At 43.5% G+C, this 17,991-nt stretch overlaps 1 protein-coding gene across 1 annotated transcript in view; it reads right to left on the reverse strand.

Moving 5' to 3' along the window:
- Positions 1–17,991, reverse strand: part of TRPC5 (transient receptor potential cation channel subfamily C member 5) — a 61,103-nt gene that overhangs the window by 35,036 nt on the left and 8,076 nt on the right. Inside the window, exon 2 of the mRNA XM_062006595.1 lies at positions 8,859–9,380. Within this exon, the coding sequence (XP_061862579.1) occupies positions 8,859–9,380 (522 nt within the window). The remainder of the gene's footprint in view (positions 1–8,858; positions 9,381–17,991) is intronic.

The following is a 17,991-nucleotide window of genomic DNA, read 5'->3' on the forward strand; positions in this document are numbered from 1 at the left end:
GATTCTAGGACAGAGGCAGAGGCTTGTGAATCCTGGATACCCACCCATGCAAGAAGCAATTAACAAAGTATTTAAGCTGGAAATGAAATTTAAGCTGGAAATTCAGCTATAGGTTTGTATTTATGGCTTGTGTCAGCAGGATTTCAGTGCAGGCATAAATTCTGCATTGAACAGAGCCAAGGTGCTGAAGGCTGCTTCTGGAGACCATGCTCCCTTAGCAAACACCCCACTGGAACATGGCTCACCTGGGTCAGACCCTGAGCAAAAGTTTTCAGCATTTGTTTTAGCAGACAGCAAACTACAGCTGATAAATAAATTCCTGCAGGATGTATTTCAGCAAACATTCCAGGATACAGTTCTCTTACAAAGATGAGCTTCCAAAGGCAGAGTGCTGCAGCATGAGTGAGTGCTGAATGTGAGTGATCCACCTGAGAGAGTCAGTTCATTCACAACACACTAACTGGTTTCCAAGAGCTGAACAGGGGATATTGGACACATCCTACAGAAGCACTGAAAAAAAAAATACCCAGGCTAAAAACTGTTTAGGGACCAATCTTGCAGAGTTTCCCAAGTCCTCTTGCAGGCAGCACTTCAAGAGTTACACATCTTGCAAATGAATGCTGGGAGCTCTCGCAGGCTTTAGCTGAAGTGGAGGAGGTATTGACTTTTAAGTAACAGGCTGGGTTCATTCTCCCTGGTGAATTTCTAACATTTACATTGAATAAGTAAAGCAAACATGAGAATTTTAAAAGTCATTCCCAAGTTATTTTTCAGTGCATACCTACCTTCCCCTATTAGTGTTAATAACAAGTCCTACCAATGTTTTTCATTTGCTTCCTTTCTGTCCTGAGGAATGTCTATGCTGAAACTATTTCATTTTGGGTTCTATTTTCTTTCTACCTTACCTTCTCCAGAATGAGTACATTTAGTCCACTGTCCATGAAAGAACAGAGCAGCATACCATAAACACTTCTCACATTCTTGGGAACCTCTAAAGGCCACCTCTGCTGCTGGGTAATCTCACCCCTGTAGAGAGGAGGATGGATGCTTTGCTGAAGGATGTTTGCTCAGCCAGCTGGGGTTTGTAGGGAAAGAATAAGAACACAAAGACTGCATCCACAGCTCTTAAATGCCATTCTGCACAAGATCCCAGTTTATTATTAACTCATCTATCCATCTCATCTCTCTTGGAATAAAGAGCTACGAGGTAACTGGTTCTCAAGCATGAGAACCTAAATGGCTTCTCTGGGTGATGATGGGTCTGATGTATTCATAACAAGTGTAAAGGGAGTGGAATTTCAGGGTTTTTCCCTATAGAGTTTCACAACTGCCTTCACTAAGTGGCAAAAGTCAAGCTGAAACTCACAGAAATCAGATAAATATCAATGACTACTTCTATATCCAAAATGCTCAGAGAATGCACAGAGAAATGCATAGAGAACGCAGAGCAACGTTTCTCCCACAGAGTGTATATTATCTCAGAGTACCACTCCCAGTGAGGTATGAAATAACATGACATACTCTTCACTACTGCCATAAAGCTGATTCTGAAAGGCACTCTGGACCTTCAGATGCTCTAAGACCAAATATTTGCCTTCTATAATATAGAAGGCACCGCTCCCTTCCAGTTTTCCTTGTCTATAGAAAGCCAATCAATCACATCCTGTACTTTAGCTTTGGCTTCCCAAGCCTCCCCTTTAGCTGGCAATAAGACTGATGGGAAACATGAAGTTAAGGGAACTGACAAACTCACTAAATCATTCCTGAATGTTTTTAAAACAGTGGCAATCCCTTTAGCTCGCAATATAGTTCCTGTCTTCGTCCCAGAGATCATTTAAGTCAGAGGCACGAGGTACCAAAGATGACTTAAAGAATGATCCAGGCATTTACTGCCTGCCACACATTAGACTAAAACAAGCAGAGTCCTTGTCCTTGACTGACATACTGGTCTTATCTTGTTTCTTCAAATCTGTGCATGGCAAGATTAGTCAGAGATGATTTTGCTGTCAAAAGATAGTCTTTGCACTTCTGTTCTGTGACAGCTGAAATATGTGCCTAACCTTCATCAAGTTAGAACACTTTGGTGCTACATGAATAATACCCCAAATAATACTGTTTCCTCAAATAAACACTCAAGTCCACTCTGTCAAACTGATGAAGCACCCGTTCTCTGAATATTTCTTCTTCCAAGTTTGGAGAGAAGTTCCACTCCAATGCCATGTGGCCTCATTTTTGTAACACAGTGCAGCTGCAGGGGTTACATTTCCAGTCTAATTCCCAGACCACAACAAACTGCACAAATCCATAGAGTAGGGGCTTCAAGACTCACCAGTGACCATCAGGAGTGTTTTAAGGGTGCAAATGCACATAAGGCTGCTCACTCGCCACCCTGAAGTCCTGCCACTGAGACTGTTGATAACAGCCCAGGTAGTACCACATGCAGGGAAGATTTTGTGATGTGGTCATCTGCCTGCTGGGACTGAGTCAGGAAAACCCTGCTTCATTTAGCATAGACCACTTTTCACACGTCAGATGGTAACTTTGCTGCATACAATAGTGAATGAATGCTGCTGGAAAATGAAAGGTGACAGTTGGACATTCAGGGCTTTTGAAATCCCTCGCCTTACATTCAAGTTTGTGGTGTAGGACAGATCTGGATATAGCATAACCATACCTCACCATCTAGTACCCAAAGAAATACAGATGTTCCAGGTGACTAGAAAGGCAAAAACCCTCTACAAGCAGCAGCTCTGCTTCCCTCATCTAGTCCTAATAAAGGTCTTTGCACAACATGGTACCATTTCATTCTAGAAACCTGAAAGTAAAAGCGTGTTTATTACCCTTCTGAGCTGTACAGGCTCACCAAAAAGCTACCTTTTTATTGTGCTTCTAAAGAGCACACTACAAACATTCAGCCCTGTATCAATATACTTCCAGGCAGTGTGGCAAGAAAACAGACAAAACCATGGGAGAATAAGTTAGCACTGCTTGCAAGCAAAGAAAGATCTGTGGCTATGCACAGAGACACCTGAATGGCTTTCAAAACAGGGAAACAAGGTGCAGTAGATGAGTTTTGATTGTCACAGCCTCACACTTCATTTTTCATGCATCTCTGATATTTGTAAAAGGTCTTTTTAGACACTAAGTGAAGTGCCCTTAGAAATTTGCCAGGTTTATGAATACTCCCTGGAGAATGATGCTGTGCTTCCAATTGCAGCCACACAATTGACAAGAGTTGAGACACAGCTGAAAAATTATGGGACATGGTAGGAATGATTATTCATTCACTCCAGTGCTGCATCTCAGGAGGTCCCTGTCTATGTAAATCTTTGGGGAAAAAAAGAACTAAAACTTTTGAAGCTTCATCCTGAAGAGGAAACAGCAAAGAGCTCTGGTTTTCAATCAGAAAAGCTGACAATCCTCCTCCTTTCCTGTCATTGATTAGAATACAGAGAGTAAGAGAGACTAAGGATAAGGTTTCTGAGCGAGAATTTCATGCACTCCTTTGATCTCATTCAGTGAAAGTGGTAGCCAAAACAGTCATAGGTAAAACATCTTTTTCTCCTCAGTGCCTTGCATTGTGTGCACTTCTTACACACAAATCAACTAAACCTGCACAGCCACTTGCAACCACCAGTACCAGAAAAACACAAAGCACTAAAAACACTCCATTGTCATGTCTTGCTTCATTCTGAAGATGTGAATGACCTGTGATGGAGAACAGGAATAGGCTTAATGTGTATTGCTATTCTGGTGGCTTAGCAAAATGTTACATGCAGGGAGAAATCTTCCCTTTTAGACCTGATTCACTGCTGTGCTGTGGTTGCTTTACATTACTTTGGCAACGTAAAAAAAACCCTTAAAGGGCATGAAAATTCTATTTGCATCCTGCCTGTGCTCTGGTTGTCTAATAGAGCATGGCACACTGTACATACAACTGTGCTTTACGTGACTGACAAGATCCAAAGAGGTGACTTTTCTTAGAAATGCAAACATATTAACAAATGCAAACAAATTAACAAATGCAGAGCTAATGTGGGGCCAGAACAGCATAGCTAAGATTGATCTCAACAGCTGAGCTGTGCCTTGTCACATTAAGTCTTCAGCACCTTTCTCCTTCCCTAATCAGTCATGAATAAAAGAATTTGATATGTAATAATAGGAAGACAAATGGCAGGTAGCAGAGAGCACTTCTGAAAAGCCTACTTCTCTCTTACATATGAATTCCCATGATCCTATGAAAAGAATTTCTTTCAAAAGTAGACTTGGAGAAAGCTGATGTGTGTGTGCTGCCTCTAACTTGTCACATTTCACAGTGTACTAGAGCTGCCCTCATTTTTTTTTTCTCCCACTATTTTGTGCCCACCATGCAAAGAGCCATCTGAGAGGCTCAAGGGCTGGAAGGGACCTCGAAAGCTCATCCAGTGCAACCCCCCAAGAGCAGGACCCCCTAGAATAGGGCACACAGGAACTCATCCAGGTGGGTTTGGAATGTGAAATCCTTCCTATGTTTTAAAGAAGCCCTTTTGTGAGTTGAAACTGAGGACACAACCCATTCTACACTTGAGATAAGATGGAGAGGGAGCTTGTGCATATTGCACAGCATGGTTATAACATTTACTACCCTCAAATATCCTACAAAGGCACCTTAGGGCACATTTTCATTTTTCCTGTATAAGTGAGTATTTTCCATCTGTGTAAACAGTAATTTACCTTCTAGGGCTTATTAAAAACAAAGATGAAAGCAAGAAAGTTCTTCTCCATTGTTTTGGCCCTCCTCCAAAGGAAAAGAAAAAGGTCCCTTCCTCATGAGTGACAAGTTTGTCAGTTTATAAAGTCCTTCACACACGTAATGCTCAGAAGAAATCAAACCCTGTACAGGAGATTTTTCTACCCTTGTAAAAATGAAACTTGTATCTGCATCACGAGGCAAAAAATGCCCTGGCAGCAGGATTGACCTGGGGATCCACACCGAGGGGGAGCCTTTGTGATGAGGCTGGTACTCCTCTGACTGAACTCTGGGCAATCCAGCCCTCACCCAGGTTGCTCACTGGGAACACTGAGGCACTCAGGCCAGATCAAAAGATGAAGCTGTGTATAGCATGAGTCTGGTTACCTGACTCAGGGATTTGTGGTGAGGCTGATTGATAACTGCTTGCTAAAACAAGATCAGATTCTCACCAGCAGCTGGGTGCCAAAAGACTCAGCTAATTCAGCAGTGGAATTTCAAACTGCCTCAGCAAGAGAAGTGTCTGATCTCCAACAGGATTTAGGCACTTAACTAGATTATTCTCTGTTCAAAAACTTAACTGCCTACTTACCTGCATATTTAGCAGCCTAACTAGCTTTAAAAAGCTTTCCTCCAAGGGCTCAGCTTGGAGCAAGAACTGCCCATAGATGTGTATCTTCTCCCATTGGGGTATTTTTGACTTCACTGCTGGGAGATTATCAACCTGCACTAGAAATTTGCATGCTGCTGCTTTTCTGCACCTGGAATAAGCCAGCACCTACTCTGCAGTATGAGGGCAGGGAGGAAAAGGCAAGGTGGGTTCATCTGAAATACTTTGGAGACAACACTGAATAACGTGTCTGGTGAAGAGTACTGTTGCTTACTTAACCAATTCCCTCTTAACAGCTTCTCTAGGAGGAATCACATATCTGCCCAATTAAACTGAAATGGACTCATTTCATCTTCAGGGGGCAATTTTGAGGTTTGTTTCACTCAAACGGGAGAAAAGCTGCAGGAAATTTGCCTTGCAATTAGTCTAAAATCAATGTGAGATTACACATTCCTTATGCTGAATACAAAGAACTAACAACTGCAGTAACAATTCACAGCCCCAGAAAATAACTAAAATCTACTTTGGATTTTCACCTTAGACCACGAGAGATTTGACTTGTAACTGTGGCAACGTTGAGATAAAAAAGCCTCTTCATCCAAACCCATTTAACATTAAGACATAAAAAGCTTCAGTGGAACAAGATGATCTACTTTTTTCAAAGTGTGCTGCTTCTCCCTGCAGAACTGTCTTTCACAAAACCAAACTTGCTTCGGTTTTCCTTCCTGTCCCCACACAAATCCTCTCGTTCTGAGACTCTTCAGTCATGATTTGAGTGGGATCTCCACCGGCTGGAGAGTTGGGCAGAGAGGAACCTCATGAGGTTCAACAAGGACAAGGGCAGAGTCCTGCAGCTGGGAAGGAACAACCCCCTGCACCAGGACAGGCTGGGGATTGACCTGCTGAAGAGCAGCTCTGCAGAGAGAGACCTGGGAGCCCTGATTGATAATAAACTAACCACGAGCCAGCAATGTGTCCTCGTGGCCAAGAAGGCCAATGGCATCTTGGGATGCATCAAGAAGAGTGTGGCCAGCAGGTCAAGGGAGGTTCTGCTCCCCCTCTACTCTGCCCTGGTGAGGCCTCATCTGGAACAAAAAGTTCCACTTAAACATAAGAAAAAACTGTTTCAGTGTTTCAGTGAGGGAGCCCTGGCACAGGCTGCCCAGAGGGGTTGTGCAGGCTCCTTCCTTGGAGGTCTTCAAGACCCACCTGGACATGTTCCTGTGTGACCTGATCTAGGTGAACCTGCTTCTGCAGGGGGGTTGGACTGGATGATCTCTAAAGGTCCCTTCCAACCTCTACCATTCTATGATTCTACGAAAAGGCATTTCTCAGTGTCTCCCTGACAAATGTTCCTACTCATGTTTCTTTTACCGAAGCTGGCAATGATGTTTGTATCTTGCTTGGTGTTTTGTATTGGACTAATTACTATGATGAAAAAAACACTGCTGTATTCTGTTGCATACAAGCATCATGCTGCAGGATGCATCAGGTGAATAACCTGATAACCAGTAGTGCTGGTTTCCCAAACTCAACCATTCTGTTCCTGCCCACCAGTATCCCACCTGAAAACAGGACTGGCTGTAGCTGGCAACACAGAACATATTTGCTATCATTTATACACTGGAACTGTCATGAGTATGTCACAAAACATAGAATTTGTCCATATGCTTGGAATTCAGTCAAATATGGCTAAAAAAAAAAAGAGATTAAAGCTGTCAAGCAAGCAACCAAAGACTAAAAATTTGTTACCTTCAAATCAAAGAGTTTCAGGGCTGTTCAGCTCTACATTTCAAATCTATTGAACTCCTTCAGACTTGCAGGTTCTTAATGTGAATACAAGATAAAGGTAGCCACAGATTTATACCTGGATGCCAGTAGTGAGCCTGAACTGTGCCAAGACATCGACAACAGCAGTGATCTACACCCAGCAGTGCCAGTGGTACCCTGGCTGCTGAAGGGTGCATGTGGGTGCAGCACCTGTGGCTGTCAGGCCAGTGGAAAAACACAGTAGAGTTTCTGACCCATCTTAGGTTCAAGGAACATTTAACCTGGTATACTGTTATCACCCTTCTCCAGACTAATCCTTCACTACTTGTTTGTGTCCCTAGAGCACTTCTAGTGTCACCTAACCCGTTAGCTGGAGGGACAAACACAACCTGACATGAAGCTGTTGAGCCTTGCTGACACTTCACTGGAGTAGCCCAGTGAGAGCAGTAAGTGGCCATGTGCTAGATCTCAAGAAGCTTGAGTTTTCAGCTCCAGCTTGTTGCATCAAGAGGCTGGTACTCAAGAAGCACAACAGATCAAAGAGAAGAAAGGAAAATCTGCATCTTTCACTTCTTGACTATTGTACCTCAGATGACATGAGGAATTTGTCATATCAGGCTGTCCTCACCTAGGTCAATGCACAAAACAAAGCATCAAACGTGGGGAAGGCAGTGAGAAGAGTAATGTAGCAGGCTTTTCCTCCAGTCCTGTCACCCTCCAGAAACAGAGGAATGTAACAGACATTGCAATTCAGCTCCTCAACTGAGCAAGCTAAATTCCTCCTTCAGATAACCTGGGGACATCTCTGGCCAGCAGTAATATATCATCTACTAAATTCTGTCCAGGTTTGGAAAGACAAAGAAAATCCAGAGCCAAGTAATGAAACTGTTGTCAGCATTCTCCTTGGGCTCGTGGTCTTTAGTGAATCAACTTATCAATCTCTTGATTTGCAGGCCTTTGAAAGGCTCTGTGCCCTTTAGCTGAAGGATGTCTTTCCTTTCTGGTACTACAGGCAGGAGTTTGAGTTTCTGGGAATTACTTCTAAGTTCCTAAATCACAGATGAGTCAAGGAGCAAGAATCAACCTGGGGTGCCTCGAGTGTGATGAAGCATTTGCATGACATGATCCACTTCCTAGCATCACATGTGTATTTTCACCTACCAGAATTGCTGGTAACATGGAGACCTGGGACAGTGAGAGTGCTCTTGATTTCTCCTCCCACTCTCTTTTGCTGCTGCCATTTCTCTGGCCCTTAGGAGTTAGCATTGAATGGGTGCTAAGGAAGTGTTTGGTGGCTGGAGGAAATGAATTGTATGTTGTATTATTTCCTGCAGTCAAGACCTTCACGAGCCAGGCAACCCCTCCTAGATTTTGACTCCTCTATAAAAGCAGCTACCAGGAAAAGGCTTCTGAGCTAACAAAGCTGCAAATCTCCAAAGACAGGGGAATGGGTTACAATGAAATAAGGTTCAAGTATCTGTGAAAGTGCTGGTGTGGTAGAAGCCATAACCCACTGCAGCAAGTCCCAGCCCTGTAGCCCTCAAGTGTCACCAGATTTCTGCTGTCACCACGGTGCACTGAGCCTCCTGGTTTGTGGCTACCCCAATTTGCTCATCCACTCAATCCAAACTCAGCCCTTGCTGCCTCTCAGCTGCCAACATCAAACAAACCCATGGGGACTAGAGAAAGGAATTGTTTTACCCAACACATGAAAGCCTTCCCACACCTTCCCATTTAGGCAAGTCTTACCTCTTTCTGGTGATACTTTATTGCTACCTTTAGCTTGGCCAAGTCATGACATTTCTGGGGATCCAGCTCTTCGCTTTGATCATCTCTGTGATTGAGAATGATTTCCAACTCTCGGGAACTCCGTGCTTGATCCAAAAGGTCCTTGGCAAAACGCTTGCACTGCTGTGAAAGCTCTTCATACTCAGCTTTGAACTCATTTTCCACTTTGCTGAGCTCTTTTAGCTCCCAGCCCAGTCGAAAGGCCGTCAAGATGGGGTCCTCGCTCGATAAGGCAATCAACGAAGGGCTGGCTAAGGCTTTGTAGATGTTCAGCCTTGACCTGGAATGCCTTAGGCTGTCCACCTCCGAACTGGAGACACATTCCACACAGTTGCATCTGATCTGGTGTGGGCGTGGAATTGTTACCCGTCTTTGGACAAGCAGTTTGATGATTTCGTAGTTGTTGGTGTGAGCCGCCAGCATGATTGGGGTGATGTCTGGAGTGAACTCTGAAAACTGGGTGTCCATCATCAAGGTTGGAACCTACACAAAGGGATAAACCATAGTCATATTTCATGCAGGCCAACAGAAATCAGATGTCCCCATTTCATGCTTTGGAGGTGATGTCAATGAAAAACAGGGTTTTTCTGATCCCCCTCCCTGTTCTTTAAATGCTGTTGTCTCCTTGCACACACACACACTATTACAGCAGAACCAGCTTTCCTCAAATCATGCCTGTCTGCCTCCCCAGCAGGAACCTGGGACCATTCAATCCCCAAACTAGTGTAAAAGTCGGTCACATCCCCATCTGACTGCTTTATGTGTGAACCTGTTCTGAAATGGGTTCACATACCAAAAGGTGGACTTCTGGAGGGAAAAAAAAAGCAGATGAAAGTCCCAGGTAATCACACAAAACCAAAGGAAAGTCTAGAAAAGAGTGAACACAGAACAGGTTTTGATAACTATCATTCTTTGTGTTATACACCAGCATTAGCAGCCCAAGAGCCTGCTCATAGCAATCCCACACAAGCAAAACCAAATGCTGGCCAGCAGTTGAGCAAAGCTCTTCCTCACCTTTTCCCTACTGTTTTAATTTGAGCACACTTTTGGGTGGAAGGATACATTGTGTAACTGCCTTCAGAACGGATTTGTTGTGGGCTGTTTTTTTTTTAAATGGGTTTGAAAGAATTTAAATGTAAAATTAATGAGCCATAGTCCACTACAAATAAGCCACTCCAGGGTGTGCATTATTCAGCTACCACTGCACTTCTCAAAAGATGAGCTTAATGCACACCCTGTTGCGTCTTATTACTATATGCAGAGTGCAAAATTAGACCAAAATGCTCTTACATCCCAAGCACACAGTGTGTTTCCATTTGCAGCACAGGCAGCTCTCTTTGTTGTGTGTTAATCATTACCCAGGCATACTGTACTCCGTGTGCCCACCACTCTTGCCCCGGCAGTTGGCATCCTGCTGCTCGAGGGGTGATTGCTGGGTTTGGTGAACAGTAGGCCTGTTTCCCCTTGCAAATGTCAAAGGCATTTCACAGAAACTATTGTCACAGAGTCCTAATGACAGGAAATGTTACTCAGCCTGTAAAAACCCAAAAGTAAAGCTGTGATAAAGTAGCATGAAGTAACTTGCTAGAAATCCTCCTGTGGGATATACCTAAAACTGATGGTGAGACAGTGAATCTCTAACTAGTGAATCTGGCTTGCCTGGGAGTTAAGTGCCTCTATGGCACTCAAGAGCTAAAGACTCCTGGGCTGTTGTTGACTGATAAAGCTCTACATAACTCATCTCTGTCAGCAGGGCAGAGCCTGTTCACCATACACAACACTCCTGAAGGCTGGCAGCACGCTGAGATGGGGGGTCATTCACTGGAGCAGGACTCCCTGGGTGGCTAGCAGGGTTTTGGGGAATAACACAAGTCTGCTCCGCTGGCTGCAGCACATGAGGAGTTAAATCTCAGACTGCCTGCAGACACACGGGTGTAAGAGTCCCCAAAAACAAGGCTGTTCCCTACACAAGGGGCAGGAGGAAGCCTATAAATACAGCAGGGAGAAGAGCAGGGAGGATTTGCTGTGGGTTGTGGAGGGCTTGCTGCCTCTTGGAAAGGTTGGCTCAATGTGTTTTAAGATACCTGGTAACATACAGCTGAAAGCAGCTCTCTTTGTAAGGCCTTTGACTTCCTTTCCCCTTGCTTAGCTCATTTAGGTAGTTTGTTAAATGTCAAGAGAAAGGTGTGAGTTTGTCTCCTTTTTCTCTCTCTCAGAAGCATTTTTAAAAAGCCCTGATGCTTGAGTAATTGCATTTATCTCCCTTCCTCTCCTTTGCCAGTCACTCACTGGCTGCCTCAAAGGAAGAACGCTCTCCCTCTCTATCACTCCTATTACTGTCAAGTTTAATCTTGTTTTTCTATATGGAAGTTATTGTACCCAAGGCAGTGAAAAGGATTTTCAGCTTTACACAGATGAGGTATTCATGTTGCTCAGAATATGAAACGGGCACTTGCTGACAAGGTAGTGATGTTATAGGTGGAGGTAGTGCTAATCTTGTCTGCTTCTGTCTACTCCTGAGGCTTTCTAAATCTGGACCTAGAGCTCTCAACATGGTTTTCCCAAGGTTTAGGATGAAATTTGGGCTATCTATCAAGTGATCTCCCATCCCTCGCTTCGGCTCAAGCCAGAAACACAAGCCCTCACTCCAAAAATGGATCACTCCTTTGTTAGGTTTCAGGCATGTTTTTCTGGGCATTGTGCAGCACTTTTAATTAAGGGATAAGAAAGGAAGTGGTAGAACAGAGATACAGAGGCTCCCTGGAGTCTGGGAGCAGATCAATGTGAGGCCTCAAGTCACAGGAGCTGGAGCTTATTTTTTATTATGGCCAGGCAGCAAAACAAGTCACCACAACACAGAAGAGGAACTGTGTGCACAGTGGCTGCTGTGGCCTCTCTTTTCTATGCCTGGCTGCTCCAAAAACCATGCATTGGCTAAAAATTGTTGTTCTGTGGTGAATATCTTTGTTGCCTTATAGCATGGTGTTTTGATAACCTGAGTCTTAACAAACAAACTCTTGTTTTAAAGATGGGGCTATGCAAAGCAAGTCTCTGCTCTGAGGGCTGTATCCTAGGTATGGTCACTGGAGGGGCAGCAGAGATTAAAACAATGCATTGTAATTGCTGATGTTCTTCCTGCACTACTCTGGCAGGTTGACTTCACGTTTCAACCAGCTGTTTCTATGTCTTGGGTTAACTTACAGTGATGCAAGCAGAAGAGGAATAAATTATTCTACCCCAAGGGCTCTGCTAAGCTCCTCCAAGGTTATTTTCATTAAGTGACCTGAATAACAAATTCTTCTCCATTAACCTCATCATCTGACACAAGCTGTTAAGCTGAGTCCTTCAGAACCTTATTGACACTACTTGCACAGGAGCATGTGCCTCATCTGTAGTTTGCTTAAGAAATTAATGCTACCATTAACAACAGGTGACTGAATGCTTGTTGCCATCTTTCTAGACTTAATCCTCATAAAGGTAGGCTGCTTACCACTGCACCAGCCCTTCTCTGAAGGATAGTGCAGCGAGTGAAAAATCTGCCTTATTTAAAGAAGGCAGCAGGGGGAGAAACAAGCTTCATTCATTAGAGAAGAAAATGGAGGATTAGCTCACATGAAAGCACTGCTCAGTGTATCTAAGCTCTCCTCTGAACAGAAAAACAAGTTCTCCAGTAAATAGTGCACTGCTGGGAAGATGCTTTGGATGGGAAGAGGAGTCTGCTTATGTTAGTAACCAGAGTAAGTGTAAGGAGAGCAGAACTACAGAGAGAAAAAAACCCAAAGCCTGTCACTGAAGAGCCAACAGCCTTGTTGGAGGTATTTTAGGGGTTTTATTTGGATAATCTAGTCCTGAAACACATGCTCTGGTTTACTCTTGTGTTAAAGCAATCCAGCTCAAGTGCTCTGAGGTGGCTCAGCAATGGGAACCAAAGCGCAGGAAACAGGGAGGCTGAGGGAGATCCAGCTCAAAAGCACACACCTCACCCAAGCTAGAAGACTACCAGGAGTGCATCTGCTGCCTGTTACAGACCCTGGGAGCTAATAGTCAGATTTAAGCACTGGGAAATTTCAAAGCAAGCTATAGCATTTCTACAGAATCTCTCAGCTACCCATAGGAAAAAGGACAACTAGGTGGGAGAAACAGAGCTGTTCTACAGCAAAGGAACTTACCAGTCCAGTGCAAAAACTCAGAGGACAGTCTGTCTCAGCCTAATGACTATTTGGGAGTGGTTTTCTGTTTCTATCTCTGTGTCTGACCCTCTATATTGAAGCCTAACCACAAAACCCTTTACTTTCATTCATCTGTGATTGTAAGCTTTCTGGGTGTAAATGCACATCCTGGCTGGCACTAAGAATGCTGCCACATTGGCTTGAAAAGAACTATTCATACTTTTACCTGTTCCAGGTGGAATTGCCCCATTTTCAAGCCATCTCCATGTAATAAATTAAGTACAACCACGAGAAACTGTAAACATTTTGCATTCTTGTCAGTGTGCATAAACTGTTTGGTACAACTCTGTGTTATGAAAGGTTTTCTAACTGCTGAGATAATGTATTATTAAACAAAACAAAAGGCAATCTCACAGCAAAACTTCCAGGGTGACACTTACAGAAATGGAAGCCTGGCTAACTTCTTGAGCTAGAATGTCTTATTTCTAGTTTGGTTTTCTGCATGTAGTCCCATAGGGGAAGTGTGTATGACATCCATGAGTGTGTTAACAGGCATGGGCAACTTCTGTTGCTCGAAAAAGATGATTTGGTAATGCTGTATCAGCTTAGCAGGAGGCTCAGTGGTCAGAAAGAGCTTTAGCAGTGACTGTGGTTTTGCTCAGAATCACAGCCCTATGGTACTTGTAGCTGCAGCTCTATTTATAGAGCACGAGAGACAAAGTCAGTGTTGCTAGACTGCAAATCAGCCATGTTCCCAGCAAAAGGGTCTTGAAAAAAATACATCATGTGATTGGCATGACCAATTGAATCCTGCTCCTTGCCTAAACCCATAAGCAAATTCTTGCAATGACAGGACTCCAGTGGCATTTGTTTCCTTATGAAGGACTCTGGAAAAATGTTACATACTTCTAGAAATGTAATCATTCATTTGAGGTGATGCCCTGGTGCAAGTTGCAATAACTGAGTAACTTAATCAGAGATGCCTTGAGAAACATCTTGTATCAGAGTGATGACAGGATCTGTTACTAATAGGGAGGCTGTTTGTTCTCCAAAGAGCAATTCACTGAATGAAATGATGTAATTTGGTTAATGAAATATAACAAACAGCACAAACTGGTAACAAAAAAGTAATGTACTTTCGTGGCTTTTAGACTGGTTATAAACAAGTTCATAACAGGCATAAGGCACACATGGCTGTAGAGAAACTTTTGGGCGAGCTCTGCTGTTGTTAGTGAAGTATTCTAGTGACTTCAATACACCCAGGCCAGAATATCCAGCTGAGGAAAAGGCTCCTTCTGGTCTAAAATCTGCTCAGTGACTTAACTGCCTGTACATGGAAATGAAGTCTCTGCCCCTCAGACTGGTACTGCAAACCAGAGAAAATTAGTACCTTTTAGTGCCTTGGAGCAAGCCAAATGCTGATACAAGGTTACCAGATGGTACATATTAACACTGAAATAGGTATCTTTGAGTTAAAAATAGCACTGGCATAATGCATTACTGCTGAAATAATGTGAAAGAATAGATTTGTGATATGTGTATAACCAAACTTTTTTCTCTGCAGGTAATAAACAAAAGCAAACTACAGATTTCTCTGTGCTAGAATGCAGGTTTAATTTAGCTTTCTGTCCATGTGTTTAAGAATGGAGGTAGACCCAAGGGATTAGTTTTCAGAGCTAAACTGAACCCTAGTGCATTTGACAGTGGCAGAAGTGCATCAGAGCTTGTTGTGTGCAGCCATGTGTTTAGGAAATGCAGCACGGCCACAGAGATTGTCAAAAGATGTCGCCATTCCTGGTTGATGCTACATAACATTGGGCATTAAATCCAGACAGAAGCATTCAGAAGGAAAGGATTTTGCAAATATGCATTTAAATGGCATATGGCAACTTATTCCAGCCAGAGCACTCCCCCCTCTCAGCCACTCTCCTTTTCTGGTACGAGTGGAGCAAATAAGATGAGGCACTTTATGAAATGAAGGAAGAGTGCAGTCAGTGTGGAGCTCATTCTCCAAGCTACAGGGGGATGCTGTTAGAGTTAGCTTCTGTTTGAACCTCTTGTATTTAGATGAAGTGCAGTCTTGAGGGCTGCTTTGTCCTGAATTCCTGTGTCTTGCTCCAGCTAAGAACTACTGCCCTTGTTTAGAGAAGACCAATGTTGTGCCATGAGCAATTGCACCCTCTCCTGGTTAAGACGTCTCATCTGCCTAAGAATGGTTGAGAAGCTCATTGTAGTCACAATTTGGATGTTATGTCACATTACCTCTATATGACCAACTATCAGATGAATCTTGGGTTTATCATACACTTACATAGCCTGAGGCTGGGTGAATAATGACACTTGGCCAGTTAAACTGGGGACAAAGTTCAGGAGTTACAAATCCGGGCATTAATGAAGCTGCTCAAGTGGCATAGGTAACATCAGAACCTGCCTCACAGCATTATAGATCTACCAAAGCCAAAGATTCCCCATCTCCTCGCTAGATCTGTGTCCTGAAACTCTCTGGTACCAACTCAGGTGTAAGTGTGGTATTGCTGCTGTAAGTTGAACAGTCTCCTGAAGTTTGGATAGACAAATTGGTTCATAGATACCTGAAGTTGAGTTTTATCCCCATTTGGAAACACAAAACACTGCTTGTTCATTATTTCACCATTCTTCATTACCATTTTAAGTTACTCTGTGATAGGAGCAGCTGTTTGGAGTAAAAATTAAGCCTAAACCCCAACAATTAGAATCACAGAATGGTAGGGGTTGGAAGGGACCTTTAGAGACCATCTAGTCATTAAGCTTGGAAATTGATTTTGTTGAAGAGCTTGCTCAATCCAGTCCTGCAAGTTTCTTGACTACACCAAAGGCCTTAGATATTTGTCTTCATTTTTATGGATAAGCTTTCCCCTGACCCCAAGCATGCTGAAACAAATTTCCAGAGCTAGCTGGGCATTTGCACGCCCTGCTTTCAAGGTAAGCTTTGATTTATCATGGCTACTACTTCTCTAGCATCTTCCAGGATTTCTTTTGGGAGAGAAGAGTTGTCCAGCTCTTTAATTAATTTTATCTAGTCTCTATATTTTCTATTCTTAGTGGTAAGAAGGACAAGATGTGCTAATATAAGCTAATAATCATCCTATCTATAGCCTTTTATATCATCTTTGTACATAAGATGTCCCCACTTCCTATCATTTATTACTGTGTATGGATGAGAGATGTTTCATTAAGTGTAGGTGAGGTAATACATTGCTAACAGGGATTGAAAAGGGAAAGCTTTTTGCTTGGCTAAGGTGGGGTTGTGTTCCTATTCAATCACATTCCTTTAAAAAGCCAGAAGTTAGCCAGGTTAGATCATAAGACAGTATCACAGAGAGGAATGAGCACATGAGCAACTGCATCTGGTGCCAGCCCAGTGCTGCCTGATGATGCACAAAACACCAGGAGGCTGTGTTTCTGCTTATTGTGACAATATATTAAGCTGTGCATTTGGCATTGCTTTTATACCAACCAAGAAGACACTGTGGCTCTGAAAAGACCCCAGAGTTTGTGAGAGCAAAGAAATGACAATCTAGGTGACAGCAAAGAAATGACAATCGAGACATATGGCAAGGGCTCACACGAGAACCAAGTCTGAGTGGTGGTGATCTGTTGTTACCACTTAGACAGTGACTTCCTTTCTTAATTTCTAATGCTTGGTCGTTCAAAACATCCAGCTAATGCCATGCTCCTCATGCTTCACAGACTGCCTCTAACATCCTCTGTCTGCCTGAAGAGTATTTAAGTGCAGCACACGAGCCCTCTTGCACTGCCATGAGTTAAGTACCAACGACACACGTGACCCTGAGCCTCTCGCAGGCTTGAGCAGTTTTCCAACGTGTTCTCTCAAGGCAATGACAGAGCACAAGACCTTGGATTACAGCTGCTGTAACGATGCAGGGATGAGCAGGGAAAATACTGCTCTGTCAGTGCCTTTTTGAGTTCCTCTGTTGCTGCCACCAAAAGACTGCTATCACAGGTATAAACAAGCCATAAAGGTGCTGTTCTACCTTGCAAACCCAAGCACAGCTCTATTGAACAACCAGATAAGGACTAGGGGACTCCTACTAAACCTTCCTACAGTTCTTTATAGATCCCAGAGCTTTGTTTTGGAGGAGTCTGTGATTTGTTACGTTAAATAGCCCCATACAAAGAAGCTTCCCTTGAAGAGTACATTGCAACTATTGCACCAGGCAGACTCTCCTGCATGTTTGTCCATGGATCTAAATAGCCACGTCAAAAGCTCCTTCTGGGTTTCAGAAGTCATGCAGATCAAAGGCAGAAATATGTATTGTGTGATGTCAGGGGGCTGATGTAAGGGAGCAGCTAATGCTGTAATTGGGGCTTACAGGTAAAAGGTGGTGACTAGGCACATTCATGGATGGTGGGTAGGTAGTGAAACATGGGGGAGTTGAAACTTAACACCTTAATAACAGATCTACAGAGACAGCAAAAGTTTCCTTGTGTAGGAACACAAACAAGATTGTCTTTCTCCCTGCAAATAGTTTGTTACAGACAGTCCACCCAACTGAATCCCATGCACCCGTCTCTCAGGACTGAAACGACACTGGACAGTGTGCCAAATGCAGGCAAGTGCTAAGATCACTCCCACAAATTAATAAGACCATTCCCTGGGAAGCATCTCATACAACAGCACGCTCCTCGTTTCTCCACCTGTCCACACAAGCATGACATGTTTGTGCATGCTGTAATGTATTTCTTGGTGTGACCTCACCAGATCTCACAGGCACTAATCACAGATTTCATGTTGGCCCAGGAGGAGCCAGTGACTTCTTTGCCACTGTCAGATGCCTGGCAGCCAGCACTGCAGCCTGCTGCCCTAGCTCCAGTGCTACTGATGAGGTCGATGTGATATACCACCCCAGTTCTTCATTTGGCCT

Source organism: Colius striatus, chromosome 13 (genome assembly GCF_028858725.1).
Source record: "Colius striatus isolate bColStr4 chromosome 13, bColStr4.1.hap1, whole genome shotgun sequence".
Classification (NCBI taxonomy): domain Eukaryota; kingdom Metazoa; phylum Chordata; class Aves; order Coliiformes; family Coliidae; genus Colius; species Colius striatus.